General features: G+C 40.3%; 1 protein-coding gene across 10 annotated transcripts in view; it reads right to left on the bottom strand.

The window, feature by feature from the left end:
- Window positions 1–24,575, bottom strand: part of LOC133463903 (neurexin-1a-like) — a 301,928-nt gene that overhangs the window by 134,247 nt on the left and 143,106 nt on the right. For 8 of the 10 annotated variants that reach the window (XM_061745667.1, XM_061745669.1, XM_061745668.1 and 5 more), the window contains 4 exons: window positions 20,878–20,904; window positions 12,030–12,152; window positions 10,488–10,869; window positions 9,387–9,577 (listed from right to left, as the gene is read on the bottom strand). In XM_061745667.1, the coding sequence (XP_061601651.1) occupies window positions 9,387–9,577; window positions 10,488–10,869; window positions 12,030–12,152; window positions 20,878–20,904 (723 nt within the window). The remainder of the gene's footprint in view (window positions 1–9,386; window positions 9,578–10,487; window positions 10,870–12,029; window positions 12,153–20,877; window positions 20,905–24,575) is intronic. The other 2 variants (XM_061745676.1, XM_061745677.1) reach the window with 1 other exon arrangement.

Below are 24,575 nucleotides of genomic sequence, written 5' to 3'. Positions count from 1 at the left end.
TGTACATCATCAACAGCACACTGAGAGCCTTCATCAAGAGCTCGATGTGACTGTAGAAGACTACTCACTAAGAGTGGCTATGGATACCGGTTCAGAAGTGGAGCAATTGACACCATGTTGTATGCCAAGAATGAGTGAGACATCAACTCACTGATCAGCCTCATGAGGGTAGACAGCAGATATATGGGAATATCTATATGGATAAAAGCACTCGGCTGGTGTCCAACAAGATGATCACCACTCAGGGGGTTGAGCTACAGGGCAACATATTGGATGTTTGAGACAAGTACAAATGCATGGGGATTCTGAAAGCAATGGCAAATACGAGGAGGCTGCAAAGAGTCAGGCAGATCCTGAAGAGATAGCTGAATGGAAATAACAAAGTCAAGCCAATACGATACCTCGCTGGTATAGTAACTTGGCCACAGGAAGAGATAGAAGCCACTGATATCAAGACCAGGAAACTCCTCAAGATGCATGAAGGATTCCATCCCAAGTGCAGCACCATGAGATGCAGCGGGAAGAGTGAGGCAGTGGATTAAAGAGCATTGAAGCCACCATCCAGGATGAAACAACAAAGATCGAGGAATATAATAGGCTGGCCCCTAATGATAAGCTGCAATGTTAATGTCTCACACAGCATAAATCCAGTGGGGAAAAGATGGGGAGGAGGAACCATGATGGACAGAGAAGCCCTTGCACAGCATGAACCATCGACAGGTCAATGAAGTGGCTGACATTGAAAAATCCTACCAGTGGCTGGAAAAGGCTGGACTGAAGGACAGCATGGAGGCATTAATCCTGGCAGCACAAGAACAGGCCTCGGGCACAAGAGCGATAGGGGCCAGGGTCCATCACACCAGACAAGACCCCAGCTGTAGACTTTGCAAAGATGCCCCAGAAACAATCCAGCACATTATAGCGGGATACAAGATGGCAGGCAAGGCATACATAGAATGGCACAACCAGGTGGTGGTTATAGTGCGGTTATAGTTATTTATTCATATATTTTTTACAGGAGGGTACTGGGCGAAGGCAGCCTTTTTCAGCAGCTCTTTGTACAGTTTTTCTTTATCAAATTAATGCAGCATTCTAGTTGTAGTACTAATTTGCAAAAATGCACACATACTCTTGTGAGGAACTACTCAGTTTCAAACACGGAGCCGCCCCCCCACTAGGATACCTGAGGAGTTATGAAGAGGCACCCGCCGGGGGAAAAAGGCCGGCACTAAGGTCAGAGAGAGAATCGTGACAGACAGAAGATTAAAGCCCTTCTTTCCATCGGTCATCATGAGAAATGTGAGATCACTCACCAACAAAACTGACAGCTGGCAGCTCTGGTAAACAGCCAGCACATGTACAGGGAGTGCAGTTTGATGTGCCTCACAGAAAGTTGGCTTCACAAGAATATGCAGGACAGTGTTATTGATCTACCCGGCTTCTCTCTTATCTGCGCTGATAGAGGAAAGCAGAGTGGTAAGAAGAGGCGGGGGGGCTACTATCTTCGTTAACACTAAATGGTGCAACCCGGGACATGGGACTATGCAGGACCGTATCTACACTCTTGATGTGGAACTCCTGGCAGTGGGACTACGGCCGTACTATCTGCCGCAGGAGTTTTCACATGCCATCATTGTGACCGTTTACATCCCTCAGTCAGCTGCTGCAGCCAGTGCGAGTTATATCATCCACTCAGTGATTGCGAGACTCCAGTCGCAGCACCCCAGTGCTCTCATCTTGATCAGTGTCTGAATCACGTTTCTCTCTCTCTCTCCACTCCTGACCAACTTCACACAACATGTGGACTGTGCAACGAGAGGGAATAACATCCTGGCCCTCCTGTATGGCAATTTGATGGAAGGATATAACTCTTCATCTCTTCCCGTCCTTGGTGACTCGGACCACAACTTGATACTCCTGGTCACCACCTACAGACCAAAGGTGGAACGGCAGGCGGCCAGTACAAAGACTGTAAAGGTTTTGTCCAAAGACACAGAGGAGGCATTGCAGGAGTGCTTCAATGTCACAGGCCGGGATAAAAACATTAAAAAAATATTTTAGGGACTCTCTAGTTGCATTGCAGACTAAAGTTTTGTGAGGACAGCATTGTTCCAACAAAAAAGGTTCATGTTTTTTTCAAACAATAAGCCATGGACAAATATAGACATCAAAGGCCTTCTTAACAGGAAGGAGATCACCAGGAGCTCAGGGCTATTCAGAAAAAGCTGAAGAAGAAACTGGGGGAAGCCAAAAACACCTACAAGGAGAAGATTGAGGTTAGGATGAGGCAGAACAAAACAAAATGGGTGTGGAAGGAGATGAAGAAGTTAACAGGCTGTGGGAAAGTCACACCTAGAGTCAAAGGTTTGCCTAGAATTTGCTACAGAGCTGAACCTATTCTTCAATAGGTTTGACACTATGAGAGCTCTGTCTCTGGATCCAAGCCCCCACCCCCCCATCACTAGACCCATTCACACCTCTGCTGCAGTTTCTGAGATTGAAGAAGGTGCCTGATGTCTGGTAGACCTCTTGCATTGTCCCAGTACCAAAGAATGGTCATCCCAGCACTCTCAATCAGTGTGGTTACATGCACATCTAAATCAAGCTATTGGCAACAATCTAGCTAAAGATTAAACTGGAGGTTCAGAGAAATCCAAGTATACATGCACGAGAAGAAATTGATTATTGAGTGAGGTGCGTTCGACTCGGCTCAGTGGCGCCACACGTACTTTTACGTTGACGTTCTTCCGGTACAATGAGTAAATATACACAAAGGAGGACAACAACATGGAAAAATATAAATGCTCACGATGCAGCAGCTCTGTAAATTTCATACATAGTTACTAAGCCTGATCATGTTGCAGGTAAGATAAGGGCTGCCACCCATCCCTTGAAATACGGAATTGTTACGTAATTGGGGATTAAAAATTGCCTTCCATATTGACCCAATATGGAACGGAGTTCATGCCGGATTTCAAAATGGTCCCATGCCCATCTGCCCTGAGTATACTTCCAAATGTATGTGGCATCAACATTCAAAAGGTCATTCGTCATCTTCAAAAACGCAGGTTATGCTTCATTTGTGTTCTCCGTGTCCTATCCAGGTGACTGCAGTTTCCCCAGCTGTGAGGATCTCTGCATGAATAGATGGGGAGCACTACCACTGTATTAATTTCCCTTTTTTTTTTTTTTAATAAGAGACTTGCTAAAACAGCCTGAAAACAAATCTTGTTCATGACAAGCTTTTGTAACCCACAGGGGCGTCAAAGAGGGACACTACTAACCAGATCACTACAACACCCAAAACATCCTCCTGTGCACAGTCCCATCGTAAACAACGGCTCCCCTTACCTACCGGAGGACTGCTATGACAACGGTACGGACAGCGACTACGTGTCCCACATGGATGGATCTGTGATTTCACGCAGAGGGTGGTATGTTTGAGGAAGATGCAAATTAGAAAATGGACAAGTGACTGAGAATAATGTAACAAATATTTCATGAAAGAATGTGTCATTTAAGTAAAAAAAAAAAAGTGAAAACAATGACATTTGTCAGCTCAGTTTCACAATGAGCTCTTTAAACCAGTGGTTCTCAACTCCGGTCCTCGGGACCCCCTGCCCTGCATGTCTTAGATGTTTCCCTGCATCAACACACCTGATTCTAATTAACAGTCGTCACCAGCTTGTCATCAAAGTCTGGACAGTTCTGTTGATGACACAGCTCCTTGTATCACGGTGTGCTGGGCCGCTTCTTGGCCCGAACCGAATGTGCACCCAGATGTGTTATACATCAAAATGTGCGTCTCCATCCTGCGACGACGCGCATTACTTTTCTCAGTCGAAAGCGTTACCGTGGCAACGATAGATGCCAAAAAGCGCCACCCCTTCATCTGACTGGTCCATACAGAAAAAACTTTGTGCCTCAAGCCCCACAATACGGTTTGACGTACATGCACGAAAATCGGTACACACCTGTATCATGTCGCAACTTCTTGTCTCTTGGTCTCTTGGCTCCTTGGCCGAAACCTAACAGGAAGTCGGACATTTTGAATTCATTGTGTAATTTTGCCGCAATTTATGCGATGACGCGCATTACTTTTCTCAGTCAAAAGCGTTACCGTGGCAACAATAGACGCCAAAAAGCGCGCCCCCCCTTCATCTGATTGGTCCATATTTGATAGTTCCTACTTTCTGCCATAACTTTTCAATGGTTTGATATAAAAAGTCGTGGGTGGTGTCATCGGACTCGGTTTTTCCTTGAACATAATTGGTGCAAATTAGCCCCGCCCCTTCTTCTGATTAGTCAATATTTCATAGTCCCTATTCTCTGCCATAAATTTTGAATGGGTTGTGATAAAGACATGTGGGTGGTGTCATCGGACTCGGTATTGAGTCCTTGACCTTCAATGGCCTGAATTAGCCCCGCCCCTTCTTTTGATTGGTCATTATTTGATAGTCCCTATTTTCTGGCATAACTTTTGAATGGCTTGACATAAAGACTCGTAATTGTACTCAAATGTCTCCTGGGTTCCTACCTTCTGCAAGATGTTTTATTTCTATTCGAGAAAATACATTTTAAAGACTAGTTTGATAGCCTTATAGAAAATGAAGTATATTACTGAAGTATATACAATAATATGATTTTTCGGCACAGAAAAAACTCTTTTAGGAGAAAGATTCTTCATGTTCCTCTAAGCTGTTTCTTATGTTTTCTTTTTGTCACCACTTTAGAAGGAATTTAGATGAAAACTGTACTTTGAGAACCCTCTCGTGGGTATAAAGGCAAAGAGGGGTTAAAGAGGCTATGGTTGGAACATTTAAAACCTTTATTTATCCACACAACATTCAAAATTAAATCATAAAAATGTATCTGCACAGCATTAAAACGTTTAACATTACAACTTAAAACATCTCCAATAGGAGATAGGACCTATTTGGGTTTTCATGCAGAAATGCAAAAGTTTGAACACACTTCCCATTTGTTTGAATGAAAAGGTATGTCCAAACCTTTGGTCTGTACTATATATATATATATATATATATATATATATATATATATATATATAAACATTATTATGAACTGTTTAGGAGTAACAGCTTCACAGTGGGCAGTATTGATAACACTGAAGATGTGGCAGTCTTTGATGCAGTTATGATGCTAAAAGATAATATGCCATGTGGTAAGGACAATATTTCTGCTGAGCATTTAAAATTTGGAAGTAGAAGACTCTGTCCTCTGCTTGCTATTTGTTTTACTGGGTTTTTAGTTCATGGTATTTTACCTGATTCCATTTTATCTGTTGTATTAGTGCCTATTATTAAAGACAAAGCTGGCAAAATAAATAGTAGCGAAAATTATCGACCTATAGCCTTAGCCAGTATTTTATCCAAAATCCTGGAGAGGACCTTACTGAATAGGCTAGAATGGCTTGTCCTGACATCTGATAACCAGTTTGGTTTCAAACCATGGGACCGATATGTGTATTTTTGCTCTAAAGGAGATTTTAGATTTGTATAACAGGCATAATTCCACAATGTTTCTGTGTTTTATTGATGCCTCTAAGGCTTTTGATCGTGTGAATCATGAAAAATTGTTTTATAAATTGCACAGCAGAGGTGTTCCCAAGTATCTTATAAGGATTCTGGTTTTTTGGTATGCTCATCAGGCAATGCATATAAAGTGGGGTAACTTTATGTCTGCTCCGTTTGGAGTATGCAATGGAGTTAGACAGGGTAGCATTTTGTCTCCTTTTTTATTTAATATTTATATGGACGAACTATCAAAGCAGTGGTTGTGGTACAGGCTGCGTGGTTGGTAACACCATCATCAACCACCTGATGTACGCTGATTTCACCATATAGTGCTGGTCTTCAACAGCTACTGAGGGTCTGCTCACAATATGGCCTCGACTTTGACATTCTCTACAATGCAAAGAAAAGCAACATAATGATCGTCAGGACCAAAAAGGACAGCAAACGGTCATTTCCTGACTTCTTTTTGTCTGGTACTGTCCTCAAAGTGTGCAATGAGATTAAATACTTGTGTACACTACATTAATGACGACCTGTCCGATGATGGGGACATTTATAGACAGTGTCGTGCATTGTATGCGCAAGCTAACACACTTATACGCAAATTTGGTGTGTGCTCTGTACCTGTGAAGGCTGCACTTTTTAGAGCCTATTGTACCCCCATGTATACTGCTCACTTGTGGCGTCACTATAAAAAGAGCAGTATGCAGAAATTTTATGTAGCCTATAATGATGGGATGAGGCTGTTGCTCAAGGTGCCACGCTGGAGCTGTACTGCGTAACCTTATGCATAGATGTATGTGTGGCTGTCGGACTCTGTGAACAATATAATTTCCACACTGACCAACCCTGCACAGAGCTCAGTCAGGTTCTTCTCCAAAATCTGGAATCATTGGCGTCTCAGACTTTATGTAAATGTGATGTGATATGTGATTACTGTGGATTTTATCCTTTCTTGTACCCTTTGTCTGTTGTGCTATGGACCTTGTGTTCTTAATAAAGCTTATATATATATATATATATATATATATATATATATATATATATATATATATATATATATATATATATATATATATATATATGTAGATACTGTAGATACCATAGAAGTGATATGGAACACCTGAGGCCTGTGTTCCTTCCCCTCTTTGACTCCGCTGGAAACTTCTGAGATAAGTGCAGATGGACCTGAGTCTTCTGCAAGACAAAACGTCTCAGAAATAATAAGTGTCCCATGTCAAACTGAGGATTCTGCTTTTGAAAATGTCTCAGAAGAAAAGGAGCTCTCAAATCTCCCAGCAGAAGTCCACAGTGAAGTCTCTAAATCAGAGGATTTTCTTCAAGACAGGAACCATGTGTTTGCAGAAAAATTGGTTGAAAAAACAGAAACTTCAGAACCAGTGGGGGTCTCTGAACAAGAAACGGAGCCATCATCACCAATGGAGCCTGATCACAGCGATGACAAGATGTTACAACTTGTAGATATTAGCCACCATGAACTTAACCAAGACTGTACTGCACAAGTGGGAGCGACAGGACCAGAAGAGGTCTCGGAGCTGAAACACACCACTGAAACACAATTGGTTTCCAAACAAGACAGGGTTTCTGAGCAAAAAGCAAAGAAGCGTAGACATAGAAAGAAGAAAAAGGCAGAACAATCTGAAGATACCAATCAGGTCATTGAACACCTCCCTGAACCAGACGATGGTACACCGACAGAAGATCAGATGATTTTACAACAGTCGGCTACAAAAGTGGGAGTTTCAGAACCAGAGGGGGTCTCTGAACTGGTGGTGGCCAATGAAAAGGAATTGGTCTCCAAATCAGAAGATACTTCTCAAGAAGAAACAGAGAAAGCGTCACCAGTGGAGCCTGGACCCGACAATGACAAGATGTTAGAACTCAGTGAAAAAAGTATCCAGTCTGAGGTCGGTGCTGCAAAAGTGGGAGACCCTGAACCAGAAGTGTTGTCCAAACCGGTACCAACCACTGAAACCGCACTGGTCTCTGAACAGCATGGGGTTTCTGAACAAAAAGCAAAGAAGCATAGGAAGAATAAGTCAGAGCTTACAGAGAATAAGAACCAATTTAAAGTCATTGAAGAATTCCCCGAACCACAGGATGCTGTTATAAAAGAGGACTCTGGTTCAGATTCCAAAATGGTTTATAATCCATAAGCCATCAGACTTTATAACAACTTGACTAAACCTCTCCCGGCTCTGGATGGACTTTTTCTATTCTCCATCCACTCTGTTGCTGTGTGTGTGAATGTATGTATGTATGTATGTGTTGTGACGGCCTGCCCCTCTCCCTCCTGATTGGCCATTCTGCTTCCTGGATGGAAGTTGTGGCAGGTCGTCAGCCCAATTGGCCTCACCTGTGTGTGTGTGTGTGTGTGTGTGTGTGGGAGCCAGGGTATTTAGGGGCTCTCTAGCCTTGCAGTCTTTGGCTTGCTTGATCTGGCTTGCTCTTGCTGCTCCCAGACTTGGGCTTGGTTCTGGGTTTCCACCTGCCAATGGGGAACTAAGTATTTTTTCCTCCTGCATACAACACTTGCACTCAGCATACTTCATTCACCCACAAACAGCATACATGACTGACACTCTACATTTAAACCTACATATACTTTTGGTTTGTTTTGATTTAATTTTTACTTTAAAGGAGCTTGAGGCTCCTTTTAAGAAATGAGACTCTCTAGCGCCACCCTTCACCGCGACGGCCGTTGGGGGCACTGCAGCCAACAGTGGAGCCAGCACGGGAGAACGGGGAGAACGCACATGCAGCGTCATGTGACGTCACATCCGCAGCCCAGCGCGGGAAATTTGGGACCGAATTGCAGCACATTTTGCAGCACACAGCCTGTTCAAGGCAAAGGAGAGATACACTAGAGGAAACATTCTTTTGGGTTCGGAACGCTTCATCTGACATTATTACTAGAAAACTTAAAATGTATACAGATTTTTTTCATAAATCCTGCCACAATCCGGCCTCAAGCTCCTTTAATAAATTACATTTTTGAATTTGGTGACTCATGTGTGGACTCCCTCTTTGTCACTAACTGGCCCGGTGTGTGACAGTATGTATGTACATGTGTGTGTGTATATATATATATATATATATATATATATATATACACAAACAAACAAATATATATGTGTGTATATATATTTATTTATATTTTTAATTTTTTTCAACTGCTGTATGCTACTGTGATACAGGAATTTCCTCTTGAATGAACTAATAAAGCTAATTAAACTAATGAAAATAAAAATGATTGAACTAATAAAACAAAATAAAATGAATGATGATGAATGAGATTTTACGTTCAGTGGAACCCCGTTCCACAATTTACATGCTGCAACCTCAAAAGCTCGATCGTCCCTCATTTTCAGTCTTGTTCTGGGCACCTCTAATGGCAACTGATCAGATGACTGGAGAATGAGCATTAAGTAGCTCCGTCACATACAGTATGGAGGTGCCAGCCCGTACATAGTTTTAAAAGCCAATAATGCAATTTTAAAATTGATCCTAAATTGAACAGGAACCCACTGGGGAAAACAGAACACTGGTGTGTGTGGTCCCTCGCTCTTACCATTTAAAAGTAGTAGTATTAGTAGTAAAAGTCAGATTTTGCCGCATTTTGCACCAGCCGCAGGCGATGGATAGAAGTTTGGTCCTTACCAACATACAGGGCATTGCAATAGGGGATGTTGTAAAACCGTGTATTGCTTTCTCCAGGTCATGACGAGGGAGATAGGCCTTGACTTTAAAAGTGTGTGTGTGTGTGTGTGTGTGTGTGTGTGTGTGTGTGTGTGTGTGTGTGTGTGTGTGTGTGTGTGTGTGTGTGTGTACCTTTTAGGTCCAAATTTCTGGCTCCAGTGGTTGTCTGTGTAGTAATCTTGGTATCAATCTTGACTGTGTGGAGATTGTTGGTGTCCCTGGAGATTATGACATTGTGCCACTGGTTGTCACTTAGAGGTTTATTTGAGTTGCCTTTGATCAAGTGAGCTCCATTCCCCAGGTCGGACACATAGTGAAGATAACTGGAAGCAGATATTTAATGGTATGAACAGACTTGGCAGCACTGAAGAGCATATATGTAACAGCAGAGGTAAGAAGAGGAGCAAAAGCATAGCTACGTAGAAAAGTGTAATTAACATAAAAAAAAACCGAGCATGGGTTTATGTGTGAGCTACTGGTAGTGGAGCGTGAATGTGTGCTCAATAGAATATCAGAAAGCACAGCTGTCTTAAAAGTCTAATTATTGACAGGTACAATAAGTCACAAAGGGTTTGGGGCTAGGCTTAACAAATCAACCTTTCATGCTTTGGTTTTCAGGCAATTCATGACTTGTATTTTCAATTAATTAAAATTTATAACTTCAATGTTAAACACATTAAATAGCCTAACTTCAAGCATTACTTAGAAGAAAGTTATTCTAAAGCAGCATTTCGCCAGTAAAATGTACTCTTGTGTAGATGACTTTCTTTTATGTTGGGTATTTGCTGTGCCTTAGTGAAGATTAAAGAGAACAGTAACAGCCGTCAGCTCTTTCAGTAAATATTCTGGTACAGAAGAGATAGGAGAAGAATCCAAAGTTCCACATTATTAGTATAAAGTATATATAAAAATTTAATTTTGTTTAAAAACTACCATCTGTATGAATGGTTGAATTATCCAAATCATCATACAGTAACATGGAGATACCTAAACCATTCAGCACACTTTAAACTCTTTAAACTTAAGACATATTTCCTAACAGTGGGTCATTTTAAATTGACAACATTTAAGTAAAATAATACAAAACGACCACTGCAACAAGACAGCAATGCAAATTTAGGAAAAAAGCAATTGAATCCCAGTTTAACACAACTACATTTTAAGGACAAACTCCCAAGTGTTGCTGGGTTAAAAGACCTGGGAATAGAACCTGAGAACAGTGCATCCTCTTACCCTTTGACCAGCTCCACCACAATGAAGTCATTTCCATCACCGCTGTTATACAGAATGAGACCATCAGGGGAGGTGGTTTTAAACTGAAAGAAAAGGTGCATGGAATAGTAGGCCTGCAGAGTAGTAAGAGTCACATAGCTGGAGCGTGACTTGAAGGTGACGGGATCAGCAATGATGTTCTTGAAGCCAATCATGGCATTGAGTTCACAGTAATCAATGTCACCATTTTTACAAAGGTCTATGTAGGCCATGCCATTGAAGGAGAGGCTCTGGAGGTGGCCAATGAAGTTGGAAGGCACCATAGACATGAAGCGCTTTTCTGTCACAATGCCAGTCTCAATGTTATGGAACTCCAGCTGGGTGTGGTCTCCTGCCATTTGACCTTTCATCCACAAAGGGGGAAGGGAGAGAACATGTTACTGGGTGTATATTATAGAAAAGAGGCATTGCTTCCCAAATAATGGCTAACATCAATTTAAAATATATTTCAAAACACTTGTAATCATTAAACATTTTGGTAGACTCTGCATTAGGACATACAATAAAGCAGGTCTGAAGTTTAAAATCACAAGTATTTATCCAAATAATAATGAATACATTTAAAAAAAATCACAAACAAAGAGTAGCAATAACTTTTATTTTATTATCTCAAAATTGGGTCTGTGTTCAGATTTCTATCTAATATTATTAATGACAGATGTGTTGGAAATACTACTGGATTAAAAAAAAATAGAAAAAAGGAAAGGTGAGCTTCATTAATTTACTCTCACTCCTTCAACCAAAAAACAGGCAAAAACAACAAAGAAATAAAACAAAAAAACAACAGCAACTGACTGACTTCCTGTTAGATGCTGTCCAGCATAGAGGGAAGATAATGCAACACCCTCTAGAGTATTGTATACACTTTACAGAATACACCTTAAAGGGGACCTATTATGGCATCTAATACCTATTTTAAACAGGCCTTGAATGTCTTAAAAACAAGCTTTTGATTGTTTTAGCTAAATAAATTAGAAATTCAGCCTCTGAGCCATGTCTTTATCTTCCCAGTTTCTAACCTTCTCTATGTGGGATTCTGAGTGGAAGGGGAGGCTATGATAATGAAGCACTGTGCTGATTGGCTGCCTGACGCGATGACGCGATACACCGCTACGAAAAAATGGCAGAAGCTCCGGCCGGCGGAGTTAGTTGTGGGCGTGGTTTCACGCATCGCTCCTGTCGTGACGTCACGACAGGAGCAGAATCTGAACGGCTCGTAGAAGTCACATCACACTGGACGGCTCATCCGGGCGGCTGTACAGACACTGCAGAATTTGGTTGCTTTCCTCCTTCTCTAAGTTATCAAGCTGAGGTGAGACCACTTTATATATGTTAAAGCAAGAAAAAACGTGTTTTTCATAATAGGTCCCCTTTAAGAAGCCATTTTAGTATAACACAGCATTTTATCTTCCCTCCAAGAGCCCAGAAAAGGGTACAACATATTGAAGTTAACCTGTATGAAAAACAACTACTCCATCAAAAGGACCAAGGGATGAGAAGTACCTTCCACAGGTGTAAGATCATCTACGGTCAGTTTCAAATTCTTGCCTCTTCTGAACACACGTACAGTGTGCCACTCATTATCGTTCACATTCTGACCCGCAAAAATAGTCTCTGGACCTTTGCCTGCAGGACAGTCCAAACAATGGTTAACAGACATGAACACACACAAACACACACAACAAACAAACAGACAAACAAACAAACAGAGTTAAAATTAAAGGGTAGAAACAGAGGCAAGAAAAGGGAGCTAGATAGGAAGAGTAAGTGAATGAATGAAGTAGCTGGACAGAGGCAGGAACATCAACATAAACATAGTTAATGGTCCAAAGATAAACACTTCTGCCACTTGCATTTGCAGCACCATTAGACAAGGCATCACATTTCAGGACTCTCACTGAGCACCATTTGCCCTGAATAAAGAGGAGGGAGGCAATAATTGGGATGTTGTAAAAGTATTCATCCTGCTTTCTGGTTGTGCGTGCGTGCGTGCGTGCCAGAGACTCCCCAACTCTTGTGCTTTATTCTTTACACATATCATGCCACTTGGTGGCAGCAAACAACAACAACAAAAAGGCTACAACTGAGCAAATCACATAACAAGCATCTTTTTCTATATTGTTAACCTACAACATGTAACTCAATTTTTATTTGATTTCTCCAACTTCCCCTACATCAAATGAAATAATTTTCAGAAAAAAATAAACAAACAAACCAAGCAACATGCTCATCAAGCATGCAACCGGCCCTACAAATCAATCCAATTAAAAAAAGAAATGCAGGATGTGATTTTCTTTATTCTGTTTTAACCTTTGCCTTTGATTAAACAAATTTGTTTTAAACAGTCTGATGATCATAATAAACATGAATAATAGTGAATGAATCAAAATAAATAATATTTCTATGAAATAACGTAAGAAAAACAGCAAATACCAAAAGAGATGACATTCCTTCACTGGTTTCTAAACCAGCATATTAGCCGGTGTGAAGTGTGTCAGTGCTTGCAGGTAGTGATGGAGATGTCACATGAAGTCACTGTGCCAAAAACCTCAGGGAAAGATTTAAAGTTGCAGAGGAATCTGAGAATATTGCATTAAATCTTTGCTATCCTATCAGCAGAAGAAAAAAAAACAAAAAAACAACATCTGCAGGACACATCCAACTAGGGCAACACATTATTTTCTTTCCCACACAGCCTCCATCTTAGCGAATCTATGAATTGCTATATCTCTGATATTCCACTGCTGGGCACACATAACAAACCAGGCAAAAGAGGGTATGCCACTGTGACAGTATTAAAATCCCCAGGGTCCAGATACCTTGCATGCAGTGGGGAACATTTCAAACAGGTCCCAGGTTAATTTGCCTGAACCCATTTATGGCTATTTCTTTCCTGCTTTTCTGGACTCTTCAAAGCTCCAGTGCAATGTGTATGCAAATATGAGGATGCCAAAGTACTGGGACATACTCAATCTCAGAGCCACAGTTCTGCTTTGTAAGCACTAAATAGGGGCAGGATTGAAACCAGACGGCTGGCGAGGAATTAAGGAGGAGAGATATGAAATAATGGGATGGAGATGGACCTGAAAGCATGCTTGATCTTTGCCTTCTATCATTATGTTCTTGTTGCCCTCTAAGGAAAAGAAAAAGGGAAGGGAGGAAGAATAAATTGTATAAAGATAGGTATTTCTGCAAAATGGGTTTTGCTGGGGTTTTTTTTTGTGTTTTTTTCGGCTATGGTGAAGTGGGTTGTACAAATCACAGGCTGCTCTGCAGATATTTAGGTCCTTTAGTCAAGTATCTAGCATGTCCAGCTCTACCAACACTGATAGTGATCTTTCTGAAGAGACGGATCAGCAGTGATCCCCACCTGTCTCTCTGACCTGAGTTCCACATGAGCATGGTAAAAGTATGAGACAGCACAGCATTAGAAGATGCGATTCAATCAGCTCAGGTTGGCTAGATGACAGCTCAGATCCTGGTATTTATTGCTTTGATTGTCATGTCACTTTGACTCACATAGGTGAAGGGAAACGGAAAGCACTGACCTACAGTAGCTGCAGGGAATGGTTCCGCATTATCATCAGCATAAACATCAAACCCACAACAGCAAGGTGACAAAATCATTTAGATTTGAAGCTAAAACCGTGTCAAGTTAATAGTGAAGTTTACAATATTGAAAGGTTAGTTTGATCAATGATATACCAAACTGTTCCTATATTTAGAGATCAGAGTAACTAAAGGTAAGGTCTTGCCATACTAGAGAAATTATTTGCAGGAAAATAACACATCTATTGTTAAAAGGCCTTTGAGGTCCTGTCACACCTTGACAATTAAGCCAGTTTATGGCGACTTGTGAAAATGTTGGTGAATACGCTGGCATACATCAAATAAGTAATGGGAAGGTTTTGCATGAGTTAAGAGCCACGCTGACATAGGTCAGTATGTATGGTCAGGTTGTCTAAACATTTTGTGCATACACAAAATTCTTGACGCCAGCGTATGCCTTAGACCTGAGATATACTACAGACCGCGTACGCGTACGTGCCATGGCCTCCACGTGTAGTCTGCATTAATTTGACGCGTTGACGTGCACGTTCTCAAAAAGACACTGAACCCGTATGCGACCTGCAGTTCTCGCTGTGGCCGCGAGTGGTGCTGGTACCGGTCACATACCATCTGGTCCCATCTGGTCAGATACCAGCTGGCCACAAGTGACGACACGGAGGTCGCTGGCGCCGTTTCCTTTGCCGAGATCGCAACCAAAGCAATGTTATAATCTCCTACATCATCCAATGGTGTCATGTTAACTTGTTTGTTGTTCTAATCTGCTACCGCTACTACTAAATATTGAATCACTTTTCCAACTGTTGCTCTGCTTACTGCCCCCTATCGGTCACCACCGGTACAACTCGCTCTCCTTGCATACTACGCAAGGGACGTTGCGGTTGGTGGTGCACGCGAACGGACGTGAACGGACGCGAACGCAAGCACCAACACCAAGTATATCCCAGGCTTAAGTCATGCGATTATTGACACCCGTTCACACACGCCACCTCAAGACTCTACGGTAAGCAGATGTCCATCCATGCGATGGAGGATCCAGCAAGGCTGCGACTAGAAAATGTACTCACTGTCCTCCAACATCAGCATCACCTTGTCATAAGAGTATCACAGTCCCATTACCAGGCTGAGCTCGTTGTGTGTGTGTGTGAGTGTGCATGTGAAGGAGAGGCATGTGGACAAAAAAGTGACAGCATGGTATTGTGCAAATGTGTATAAAAGTTGAGCCGGAAGGTTCGAACACCGTAGCTAGATCAGCTGGATGCGCAATATTAGTACAGAAACTAAAAACGCTGCAGCCCCTCGAGCTGGACCGGTGTCCGGCTCTTCTTTACCAGCTGCTGTTTTCGATTTGTGAGCAGATTTTTAAACACGAGTGCTGCTTATCCCTGGAGCAAAGTGCAGCTCCCCTGTGCTGCAGTTTGAAAGATTGGCATGTATGACCAGCTTATGCTGGAACTCCGTTGGCTGAAAGGAGGTGGAGGTCACGGATGCAGCCCCGCTGATGCCACTGAAGATGCCCGAGAGGCATTGGAACCTGCATCATCTCCATCAGAGGGTGAGCAAGAGTGTGTGGGTGATGGATACTCCTTGCCAGGAGACTTCTTGGCAGTTTCCTCAATGTTTTCGGCATTAGGCTGATGTGGATGTTGATACTGCGACTCCTGCGATGTCTAGTGCAGCTTTGAGCACCAGCATTTTCATAGGCTATGACAGGTGCTTGTCTACGAGACGCTGACACGGCTTTATGGATATGGATATTAGACTATCTTTGGGCGTAATTAGTGAATGCTGACAACAAGCATTTAAAAAAAGCATTTGTTGGTAACTATACGTAATCTATACGTTATCGAAACCTTCTTAAAAGTTATTAATACGTTGTGTATATGTTATGTATGCGTCCAACTGGTTATGAGTATGCTATGTATATGTACAAACTTAAAAAAGAAACAAAAAACAGCTATAGTTCAGCTTAATACCAGCGTTTGAGATATATAATGGCTGAATAACCAAGGTGTGACAGGGCTTTTAGTTTCCTTATTGTATTAAGTTGGAAAATCATCACAAGTGCTCCCTAATGCTAATGGTGTTAAGGGTTCCTTTTACTGGATGACCATTTCAAAAAGGGAATTTTCAGTGTTCTCTTTCCACAACTGCATCACTTCAGTTCATTGTTATTAACTTTTCCCATACGCTGCATTATAAACAATGTTAAAGATTAAACCACGGACAAAAACACACTTTCCTGAGAAAGAGAGACTTTTTCTCCAAATCAAATAGTGTGCATTGAAAATATTTGTGTTACAAATAAGTAACTGTATAGGCTAACTTAAAACAAACAACTTTTCAGATAAGTTTGTCTCTTCCTACCACTTGCCTGAATAAACGACATTTATATTTTCAACTTGACTGCACTTTGTTCAAACTGTTACTTTGATGATGTCACGGCTCCCCTCATGCATTTATGTCTATGGAGGCAGAAGTCTGCTCACAATCAAAAACCAAAAACAGTTCCTGCACAGTTTAAAAGCAATTGGATTTGTTGCAAATGCAAAACAACCTCTTTTCAGACTATTTCCCCCTTCAGGGGTCACCGCAGCAGATCACCGAGTTCTTCATATTGATTTGGCATAGGTTTTACATCCTATCCCCCTCCTGACACAACCTTCCCTGCTTATCACTGCTTTGGACAGGCACTATGAGAACACAGGCTTGTGGCCTCTTAGTGACTGGTTATTTACAATGTGGGGTTGAGTGTCCTGCCCAAGGTCACTTCAACATGTAGCAGCGCTGGGGACTGACAACCAACTCTACCTTAGTCCACTCTTTTATGCTAAAGAGATACATTTAATTATAGTACAGGATTAGATTAAATAAGTAAACTTCTACGCCAACAGTAAAAACTACTTATTCAACAAAAATGTAGTTATCAAGTTACTTCCTATGGTGGACAGTTGCAGTCAGGAGTTAAATGGGTCATCCATCAATCAGCCAGTTACGACAGTCCCTGCATTCTCAAGGTAGTATGTCTAAAGCAGGGAAGACACTACTACCACCTGATGTTCTGTAGGTACATTTCCAGAGGTGGACAGAGTACTCGACCCCAGTACTTGAGTAAAAGTACAAATACTACTGGTCAAAATTTACTCCGTTACAAGTAAAAGTAGCTCAGTCAAAATATTACTCGAGTAAGAGTAGAAAAGTACTTGCTTTTAAAGGTACTTAAGTATCCAAAAGTAAATGCTTTTAAATTTACTTTAAGTAAAAGTAAGAGTAAGAGTACATTTCTTATTTTCCACATCAGTAAATTACTATATTTTTTCTAAATTAATTTAAGGATCTTTTAACTCTTGTTTCTGAGAATTTGATGTTGAGTTGTTGAAAGCAGAGAGGTAGTTCTGCTTCGGCAGACAAAATAAACATTTGAAAATAAATGTGGTTTGTCTGTGCCCTCGTTTTTTACTCGGTCGAACTCAAACATTGAGTTAAGATACGGCCAAGGATTTTGTGAAAGTCCCTGCTCCGAGTCCTGCTCATTATCAGACTCAGACGACTCAGCGGATTGTCTTTATTCTCCTGACGCAGGCGTAGCCATTGTTGCGGCTCCGTCTTGACTTGTTGCGGCTATGTCTTGACTTGTTGCGGCTCTGTCTTGACAAACGCAGGCTACTTTGGCGGTATCGTTTTGAGGAGGCTTGACGTATTTCCGCTTTACGTACATCCCAGTGGAGAGCGTGCACTGTGATAGGTCTCCTCCTTTGACAAAAACAGCTTGTGTCCAATAGGATTTTAGGGAAGAAGAAAAAAGAGCAGACCTGAAAGTAACGAGTACTTTTCAGCCTTCCTAGAAATTTACTCGAGTAAAAGTAAAAATATTTGTCTTGGAAATGTATTCAAGTAAGAGTAATAACTACCAAAGAAATCTAATACTCAAGTAAAGTACAAATCCTCTGGATATGTACTTAAGTACAGTACTCAAGTACATTTACTCCGTTACTGTCCACCACTGTACATTTCTGACAATACTGTACAAATCTCAATTGGAAGCACAAGACTGCACAGTGTAAAATATTTGCATCTTTCTTATGTTGCTGTGTAAGAATCTAATTGTGGTAGTGGGGTGTGGTTTCGGCACAGCTGTAGAGCGAGCTGTGGCGCAGTGGTTCAAGGAACCGCACCAGCTGGATCCAATTAGACCATCAGTTGTGCTTTTAAGCAGAAGCTGCCGGATCAGGAGGGACTGCACATTCACCAGATTCTGCAAAGCGTCTGAATAAATGCCTTGGAAAACTATTTTGTGTTATAACTGCTCCCTTGGAGTTAAACACAACTACACTAATGTCCAGTTATTGTTGCATATAAATTCTTCTGGTTAACAAAGCAAAATGTGCATCACTGCATACACATCCTTATGTAATGTTCAGCAAGTATATGTAAAACAATGTAAAACATTGTCCAGATGCTCACTTTTTCCAGACATGTAGAAATCCAAATGTTAATGCGAGAACATGATCAATTTCATAAGAATAATCTCCTTCATATTTCACTAAAGACAGTGATTCTCTCATAGAGAGAATGATCATAATATAATGACTTCATCCCTGCAACATGTGGGCTGTAAAACATGACTCTCTAGAGTCTGGAGTGTAAATTAACAACATGGCTGGGAAAATTGCAGATTTATAAAATCCAGCAAATCTGTTGCAAGCTATTTTTAGTTCATATTTTGAGTTTGTTGTCACTTAGTGCCTGTTAACAGTGTTTGAGTCAAAGTGGCAGTGTTTTCTTCAGACAGCTCTGTGCAGCTCCAGGGAGTCTCAGGCCCTAATTGACAGTGATGTGTTCTTTGAGTGTGTGCTGAAATTCCTCATTCACAGAGTTGACCAGAACTGGAGCACCTGACAAGACACATTAATTAACATGAAAAAAGGACAAAAATAACTTTAAAAAAATAACTAAATGCTAATTGTTCAGAATTGGTAATGTGTGGGCTTGACACTGTTCTTTCAAAGAAGTTGAATCGAACATTTTCCAAGGACGCATGAAAATCTGGAGCCCTGACAGAAGACCTGCTGCTTTTGTGTTCAGTGTTCTGCTAAAATGTGAGGCTCCCTGCGGCATAAAGTCAGACAATGATAGTATCCAAACTTTGAAATACAACTTGCAAATACAATACTGCACATAATTTAAAAAGTATATGTTAATATTGCTTATATGTCAAAAATGATTTTTTTTTTTAAAAAGGAGCTACATATGTTGTGGCATTTACTTGAACTATTCTCTACAGCTTAAGCAACTAAAGAAATTCCCCACTGTTATGTGTTCTTCCAGCAATTCTCCACTAAATATCTTTTGTGCTATATACAACGTTACAGATATGATATATCTCTGTAATATTAATAACTGTAGAAAGAAAGTGATCCAAATAGCAAATATCAGAATAACAACTAATGATGTCTGAGTATACACAGATTACACATTCACCTCATTCTCCTCATAAAACCCAGGATGACCTTTTGAAGGTGGTGGAATGCACGAATTAAAGCTATTTATCTGCATACACAACAAGCCATGCAATCCAAGATGCATGAACAATGCTATTTAGCATTTAGAAAGCTGTTAAGAAGGGCTGGCTCACAGAAGCAGGTTTAGAGGTCACATTGTGTGGAGGCGTTCTGTTGTGTAAGACTCCTCATCAAGCTATGACCTTCAACTACTGCAACACTCAAACACAAAGCGATCAAAGACTGGTGTTTTCAGACAACAGTTATCCTCTTATGTGAAAACTGGCACAATTTATCGCTTAAACTCTGATTTCTGCGTTTATTTACTTACACTGAGTGAGTCATTTGCTTCAAAATCATTAAGCAGGAACATAGTTCACGTATTATGTCTCCAGATAGGTATTATTAATTCATCAGTGTTCCTGAATAATAAATGCAAGGAGAATTTACCTCCCAAAAATACTGCAGCGTAACCTGTTTGTTCAAATACACACACACACACACACACACACACACACACACACACACACACACACACACACACACACACACACACACACACACACACACACACACACACACACACACACACACACACACACACACACACACACACACACACACACACACACACACACATCTCAGCCATTAACAGGATCTATTCTTCCTCCCTCTTTTTCCATCCCCTTTTCTCTGCACTGTGAGGCACACTGATGACAATAATAAAATCACACTCTGTATTTCCTCTTTCCTTTGAACGGCCTCATCAGTTTAGAACTGGCGTGAAATATTATGGGAGACCAACAACAAAAAAAACAAAGAAGAAGAAGGAACAAGGAAATCATATAAGTCTGAAATGCCTATGCATACACAGCATGCTTTGATATATTCATGAGTAAAAAAAGGTTCATTAATTAAAAACATCTCAGTGTGTAGAATAAAAACTGACGCCCTCACTGCAAATTGGGGTTTGTCATTAATTCAAGCCTCCCTCCATTTCCTTTACATCTGCTCATTATAATATACTACAGGACACCAGCGACGATGTTTCTGGAGCTTTTGTTATTTGGTGCAATATCCAATACCAGTCCAAGGTGCAAGTCAATGGTTTATTTAAATCTCCACTGATATAGCTCTATGATATTCTAATATCAAGATCACAAATTAACACAATAGGAAAATCAAATTCAAACATGCCAATGAGACATTTCTAGGAAACAGGAAAAAAAAAGAGTAAGAGTTATAGAAGAAGAGAAGAAGAAGAAAGATGAACAGTAACTTACTGGAGGTACAGTTAATCCTGATACAATCTAGATGGGGAAGAATAGATGAGAGATAAATTCATCTTTCAACGTTACAGCTGCAGACATCATTAAAGCATACAGTCCACCCCTCTGGGGACACACACACTGACACTGTCCGTCCTCTGATGCTCTCACCCATGGTCTCGAGCTGCAGCGATGTGGTAAAAACACTGCAGTGTCGGAATGTCAGAGAGGCACAGTTTAATGGAATATGTCCAAACAATGTAAAATACAGAATCAGTAAAGGTTCAGTTATTTTAAATCAGTCTGTTTTTCATGGGTTCAATTTTTCTTTACTGTAAGCTTATAGGATTGTTTTAGGGATGATGTTATTATGAAAGCATCAGATTTTGGTCAGGGTCGTACAGGGCCAACTGGAAGGTATTCATACTATTTCTCTTTGTTTTAGTCTTCTACCTTAAATAGATAATTATCTGTTTGCCAACATAAGATAACATCTAACGTGATGAGTAGTATTTGTAAAACAAAATACAACTAAGTAAAATTAAAAAAGAAAGTAGGACTTCAATTCACTATTTCTTTACACTTCTGCAAAAGCATATTCCAAGGCGACAATGCCAGGATTTTAATCTCAATGGGATCTTCCTGGTTAAATAAAGGTTAAATAAAAAATAAAAAAGTGCTTTACTACTGTATACTGCATAAGCTTACAATTTAAAAATGTTTCCTAAACTAAATATGTGTTGTGACCACATTTAAAATGTGACCCAACAAAGTATTGTGTGAATGTTTTTTTTTCTCCTTTTTGTTAAAGCTTTGTTCAAGAAATTATATCAAAAAAAATAATTTTGAATTGAGACTTTCAATGTTTCTTAAATTCTATGACATAGTTTCCCTTAAATGTTTCAGCTATTTTGTTATAGAATTGCTGGTGTAATTGTAATCACTGTGCTATTGCATGATCCAATTTCAGCTGAGCTCTAAAAAACAGACAAATGGGCTAGTGATGCACCGAATGTTCGGTAACCGAAATTGTTCTGCCGAAAATAGTAAAAAAACACTTTCGGTGTTCGGTGAAATAAGTGGGGAAAAAAACGAACAATTAATAGCGGCGTGTGATGACGCAATCAAACAGCGAACAGCGTGGAGTGAGGGGCGAGCAGTGTTAAATGCAGCAAACATGTCAGCTCATTACTTGGATGTGGGGAAAAAGCAGAGGACAGAAGTCAAGTACTCAATACCGAGTCCGATGACACCACCCACAACTCTCTATGTCAAACCATTCAAAAGTTATGGCAGAAAATAGGATCTATCAAATATTGATCAATCAGCTACTAGTATCACTTCCTGTTTAACGTTGAAGTTTGACGCGGCGCCACGGCCACGTCATTTCACGAAAACTCATGATTTTGCTAACTTTTCATCGTTAACGTCTATTGTGTCTCCTGAGCGAGTTTTTTGTCGAACAGACGATCCTGCTAGGAGGAGTTTGTTAAAGTACGACACATGAAAATGGCATAAATTGCCCCAAAATTACACGATTAATTCAAAATGGCCGACTTCCTGTTCGGTTTCGGCCATGGCGCCAAGAGACTTTTCTTTAAGTTGCGACATGATACAGGTGTGTACCGATTTTCGTGCATGTACATCAAACCGTATTGTGGGGCTTGAGGCACAAAGATTTCTAGGGGGCGCTGTTGAGCCATTAGGCCATGCCCCTTTTTGACACTATTAGAATACGTAATTTTTTACCAGGCCTGGCTTGCATGAAAAGTTTGGTGACTTTTGGGGCACGTTTAGGGGGGCAAAAAGGCCCTCATTTCGTTGGAAAAATAAAAATAAAAACAATTCCTACAGATACAATAGGGCCTTCGCACTGTCAGTGCTTGGGACCTAATTATGTAGACTTTTTGTTTTAAGGCCTATGTTACAATTTTTCAGCAGTCAGTTATAAGCCTAATGTAAGCTCAAAGATGGCCAAAAAGAATATTTTGCTAATTTATTTATGTTAAGTTATTGTGCCATGTTGATATAATGTCTGCTGGAATATTTAAAAAAATGCTGTGGAATTAAAAACTGTTCAGTTGTTCATTTCCCAAAAATATGTCTACCTTGTAATTTTGCAAAAGATTTTTCTCTTTAAAAAGCATGCCTAAAGCACATTTATTTGATTTATGCAATGGTGAAAAAATTGGCAAAATAAATGAAAAACTGCGAAGAACCATTGTTCGGTATGTTATTCTGTATTTGGCCAAATGTTTATTATTATTTTCAGTTGCGGTTTCGGCCACAAATTTTCATTTCGGTGCATCACTAAAATGGGCCTATATGCGTCTAGAACAAGTTGGAATATGGTTGAGTTCTAGTTTCGTTTGGTCAGTCTGTATGGTGGCCAGGTCAGGCTGCGAGATAATCCAAAATCAAATCATCTCTCTGCCCCCATGCTTGCAAGTTGGTATATGGCAATTGTATTGAAATACTTTTTCATCTAGTCAAACACGTCAATGAGAAATATGTTTATAAACCTTCATCTTCTCTGAAAAAAAATGTTCACATGGAACTTTGCAAGCCTAAGATGTGCTGCCATGGAGATTTAGAAATAAAAAAGGGGTTTCTTGACAACCCGAAAATGTAATATTTATTTTTACTGTTGCTAATCTAATTGTCATGAACTTAAACTCTATATATAGAATTTGTCATATACGCTATACTAGCTCCTGTTTTGTTTAGCTCCTGAGATGACTAAATTGTTCATAATGTCTCTCACCTATAAAACACTTTTTCAACCATGTAATGATGAAGTCCAGATTGTTTACAAATGGCCTGAAAACTTGACTTGGATTTACCTAAATTAACGAACAGCTGAGGACCAGATTAGTTTGTACTAATATTTTTAATCTGACAAAAGTCTACCTTCTTTTACACAAAACTGTATCTGACCGTATCTGATCTCTTATCCCAATTTAAATCATGTTTTAAATTGTGGTTTGCTCATTTTACTCACATAGAAACATGTATGATTCTTTTACCCACTAAAAATCATAGCTGCCACATTACACATATCTTTCTCCCTGGATAGAAAGAAAAAGTTTCAGTTCATCCAGAGACTGTTCATCCTTTGTTAACAAATAAAACACTTTTGCAAGAGTACACTTTGTTTGAATTTTACTTAATCCTTTTCTTTTGTAATGCTGAGTTTGTGCTCTGAGAAAGCTGACCCAGATCGACCTCCCAACTCTCCTTTCCGTTTGGCCCTGCTTGTCATGTGTTGTCAACCACAGCAGAAAAGTGGTGGCAAACAGCCAGAGACCAACACTAGCCTACCCTTGCAGGGAATGCTCTGCTTATTTAAAAAGGGACAAAGAAGACAGGCTTCAAGGGCTCATGGCAAGAGACAAACTGCAAAACTCTAACATTTGTCAAAAAGAATTTAGAAAAAAACAAAATAAGTCAGTTTGTCCTTTCCATCGGAGGGCATTTCGTTTTAGTTAGTGATCCAACCTGTCAGCTTTTTTAGTGTTGGGCACTGTTGTATTCTGCAGTGGGACACATGCCGTTTTGAGGCTGACAGGAGACACACATATCTCTATTTTGCATGCGCAACTAAGTGTCTCCGGTTAGGGAAACCCATTTCTGTTTAGCCAGTGGAAAGGAGAAATAAATTACTATTATCTGTGCAACGCTGCAGTGTTTGAGATATACAAAACTTTCCACAG

The sequence above is a fragment of the Cololabis saira genome, chromosome 17 (assembly GCF_033807715.1).
Source record: "Cololabis saira isolate AMF1-May2022 chromosome 17, fColSai1.1, whole genome shotgun sequence".
Taxonomy (NCBI): domain Eukaryota; kingdom Metazoa; phylum Chordata; class Actinopteri; order Beloniformes; family Belonidae; genus Cololabis; species Cololabis saira.
The sequence above is the reverse complement of the archived record's forward strand: the minus strand, read 5'-3'. Positions and strand labels throughout refer to the sequence as shown.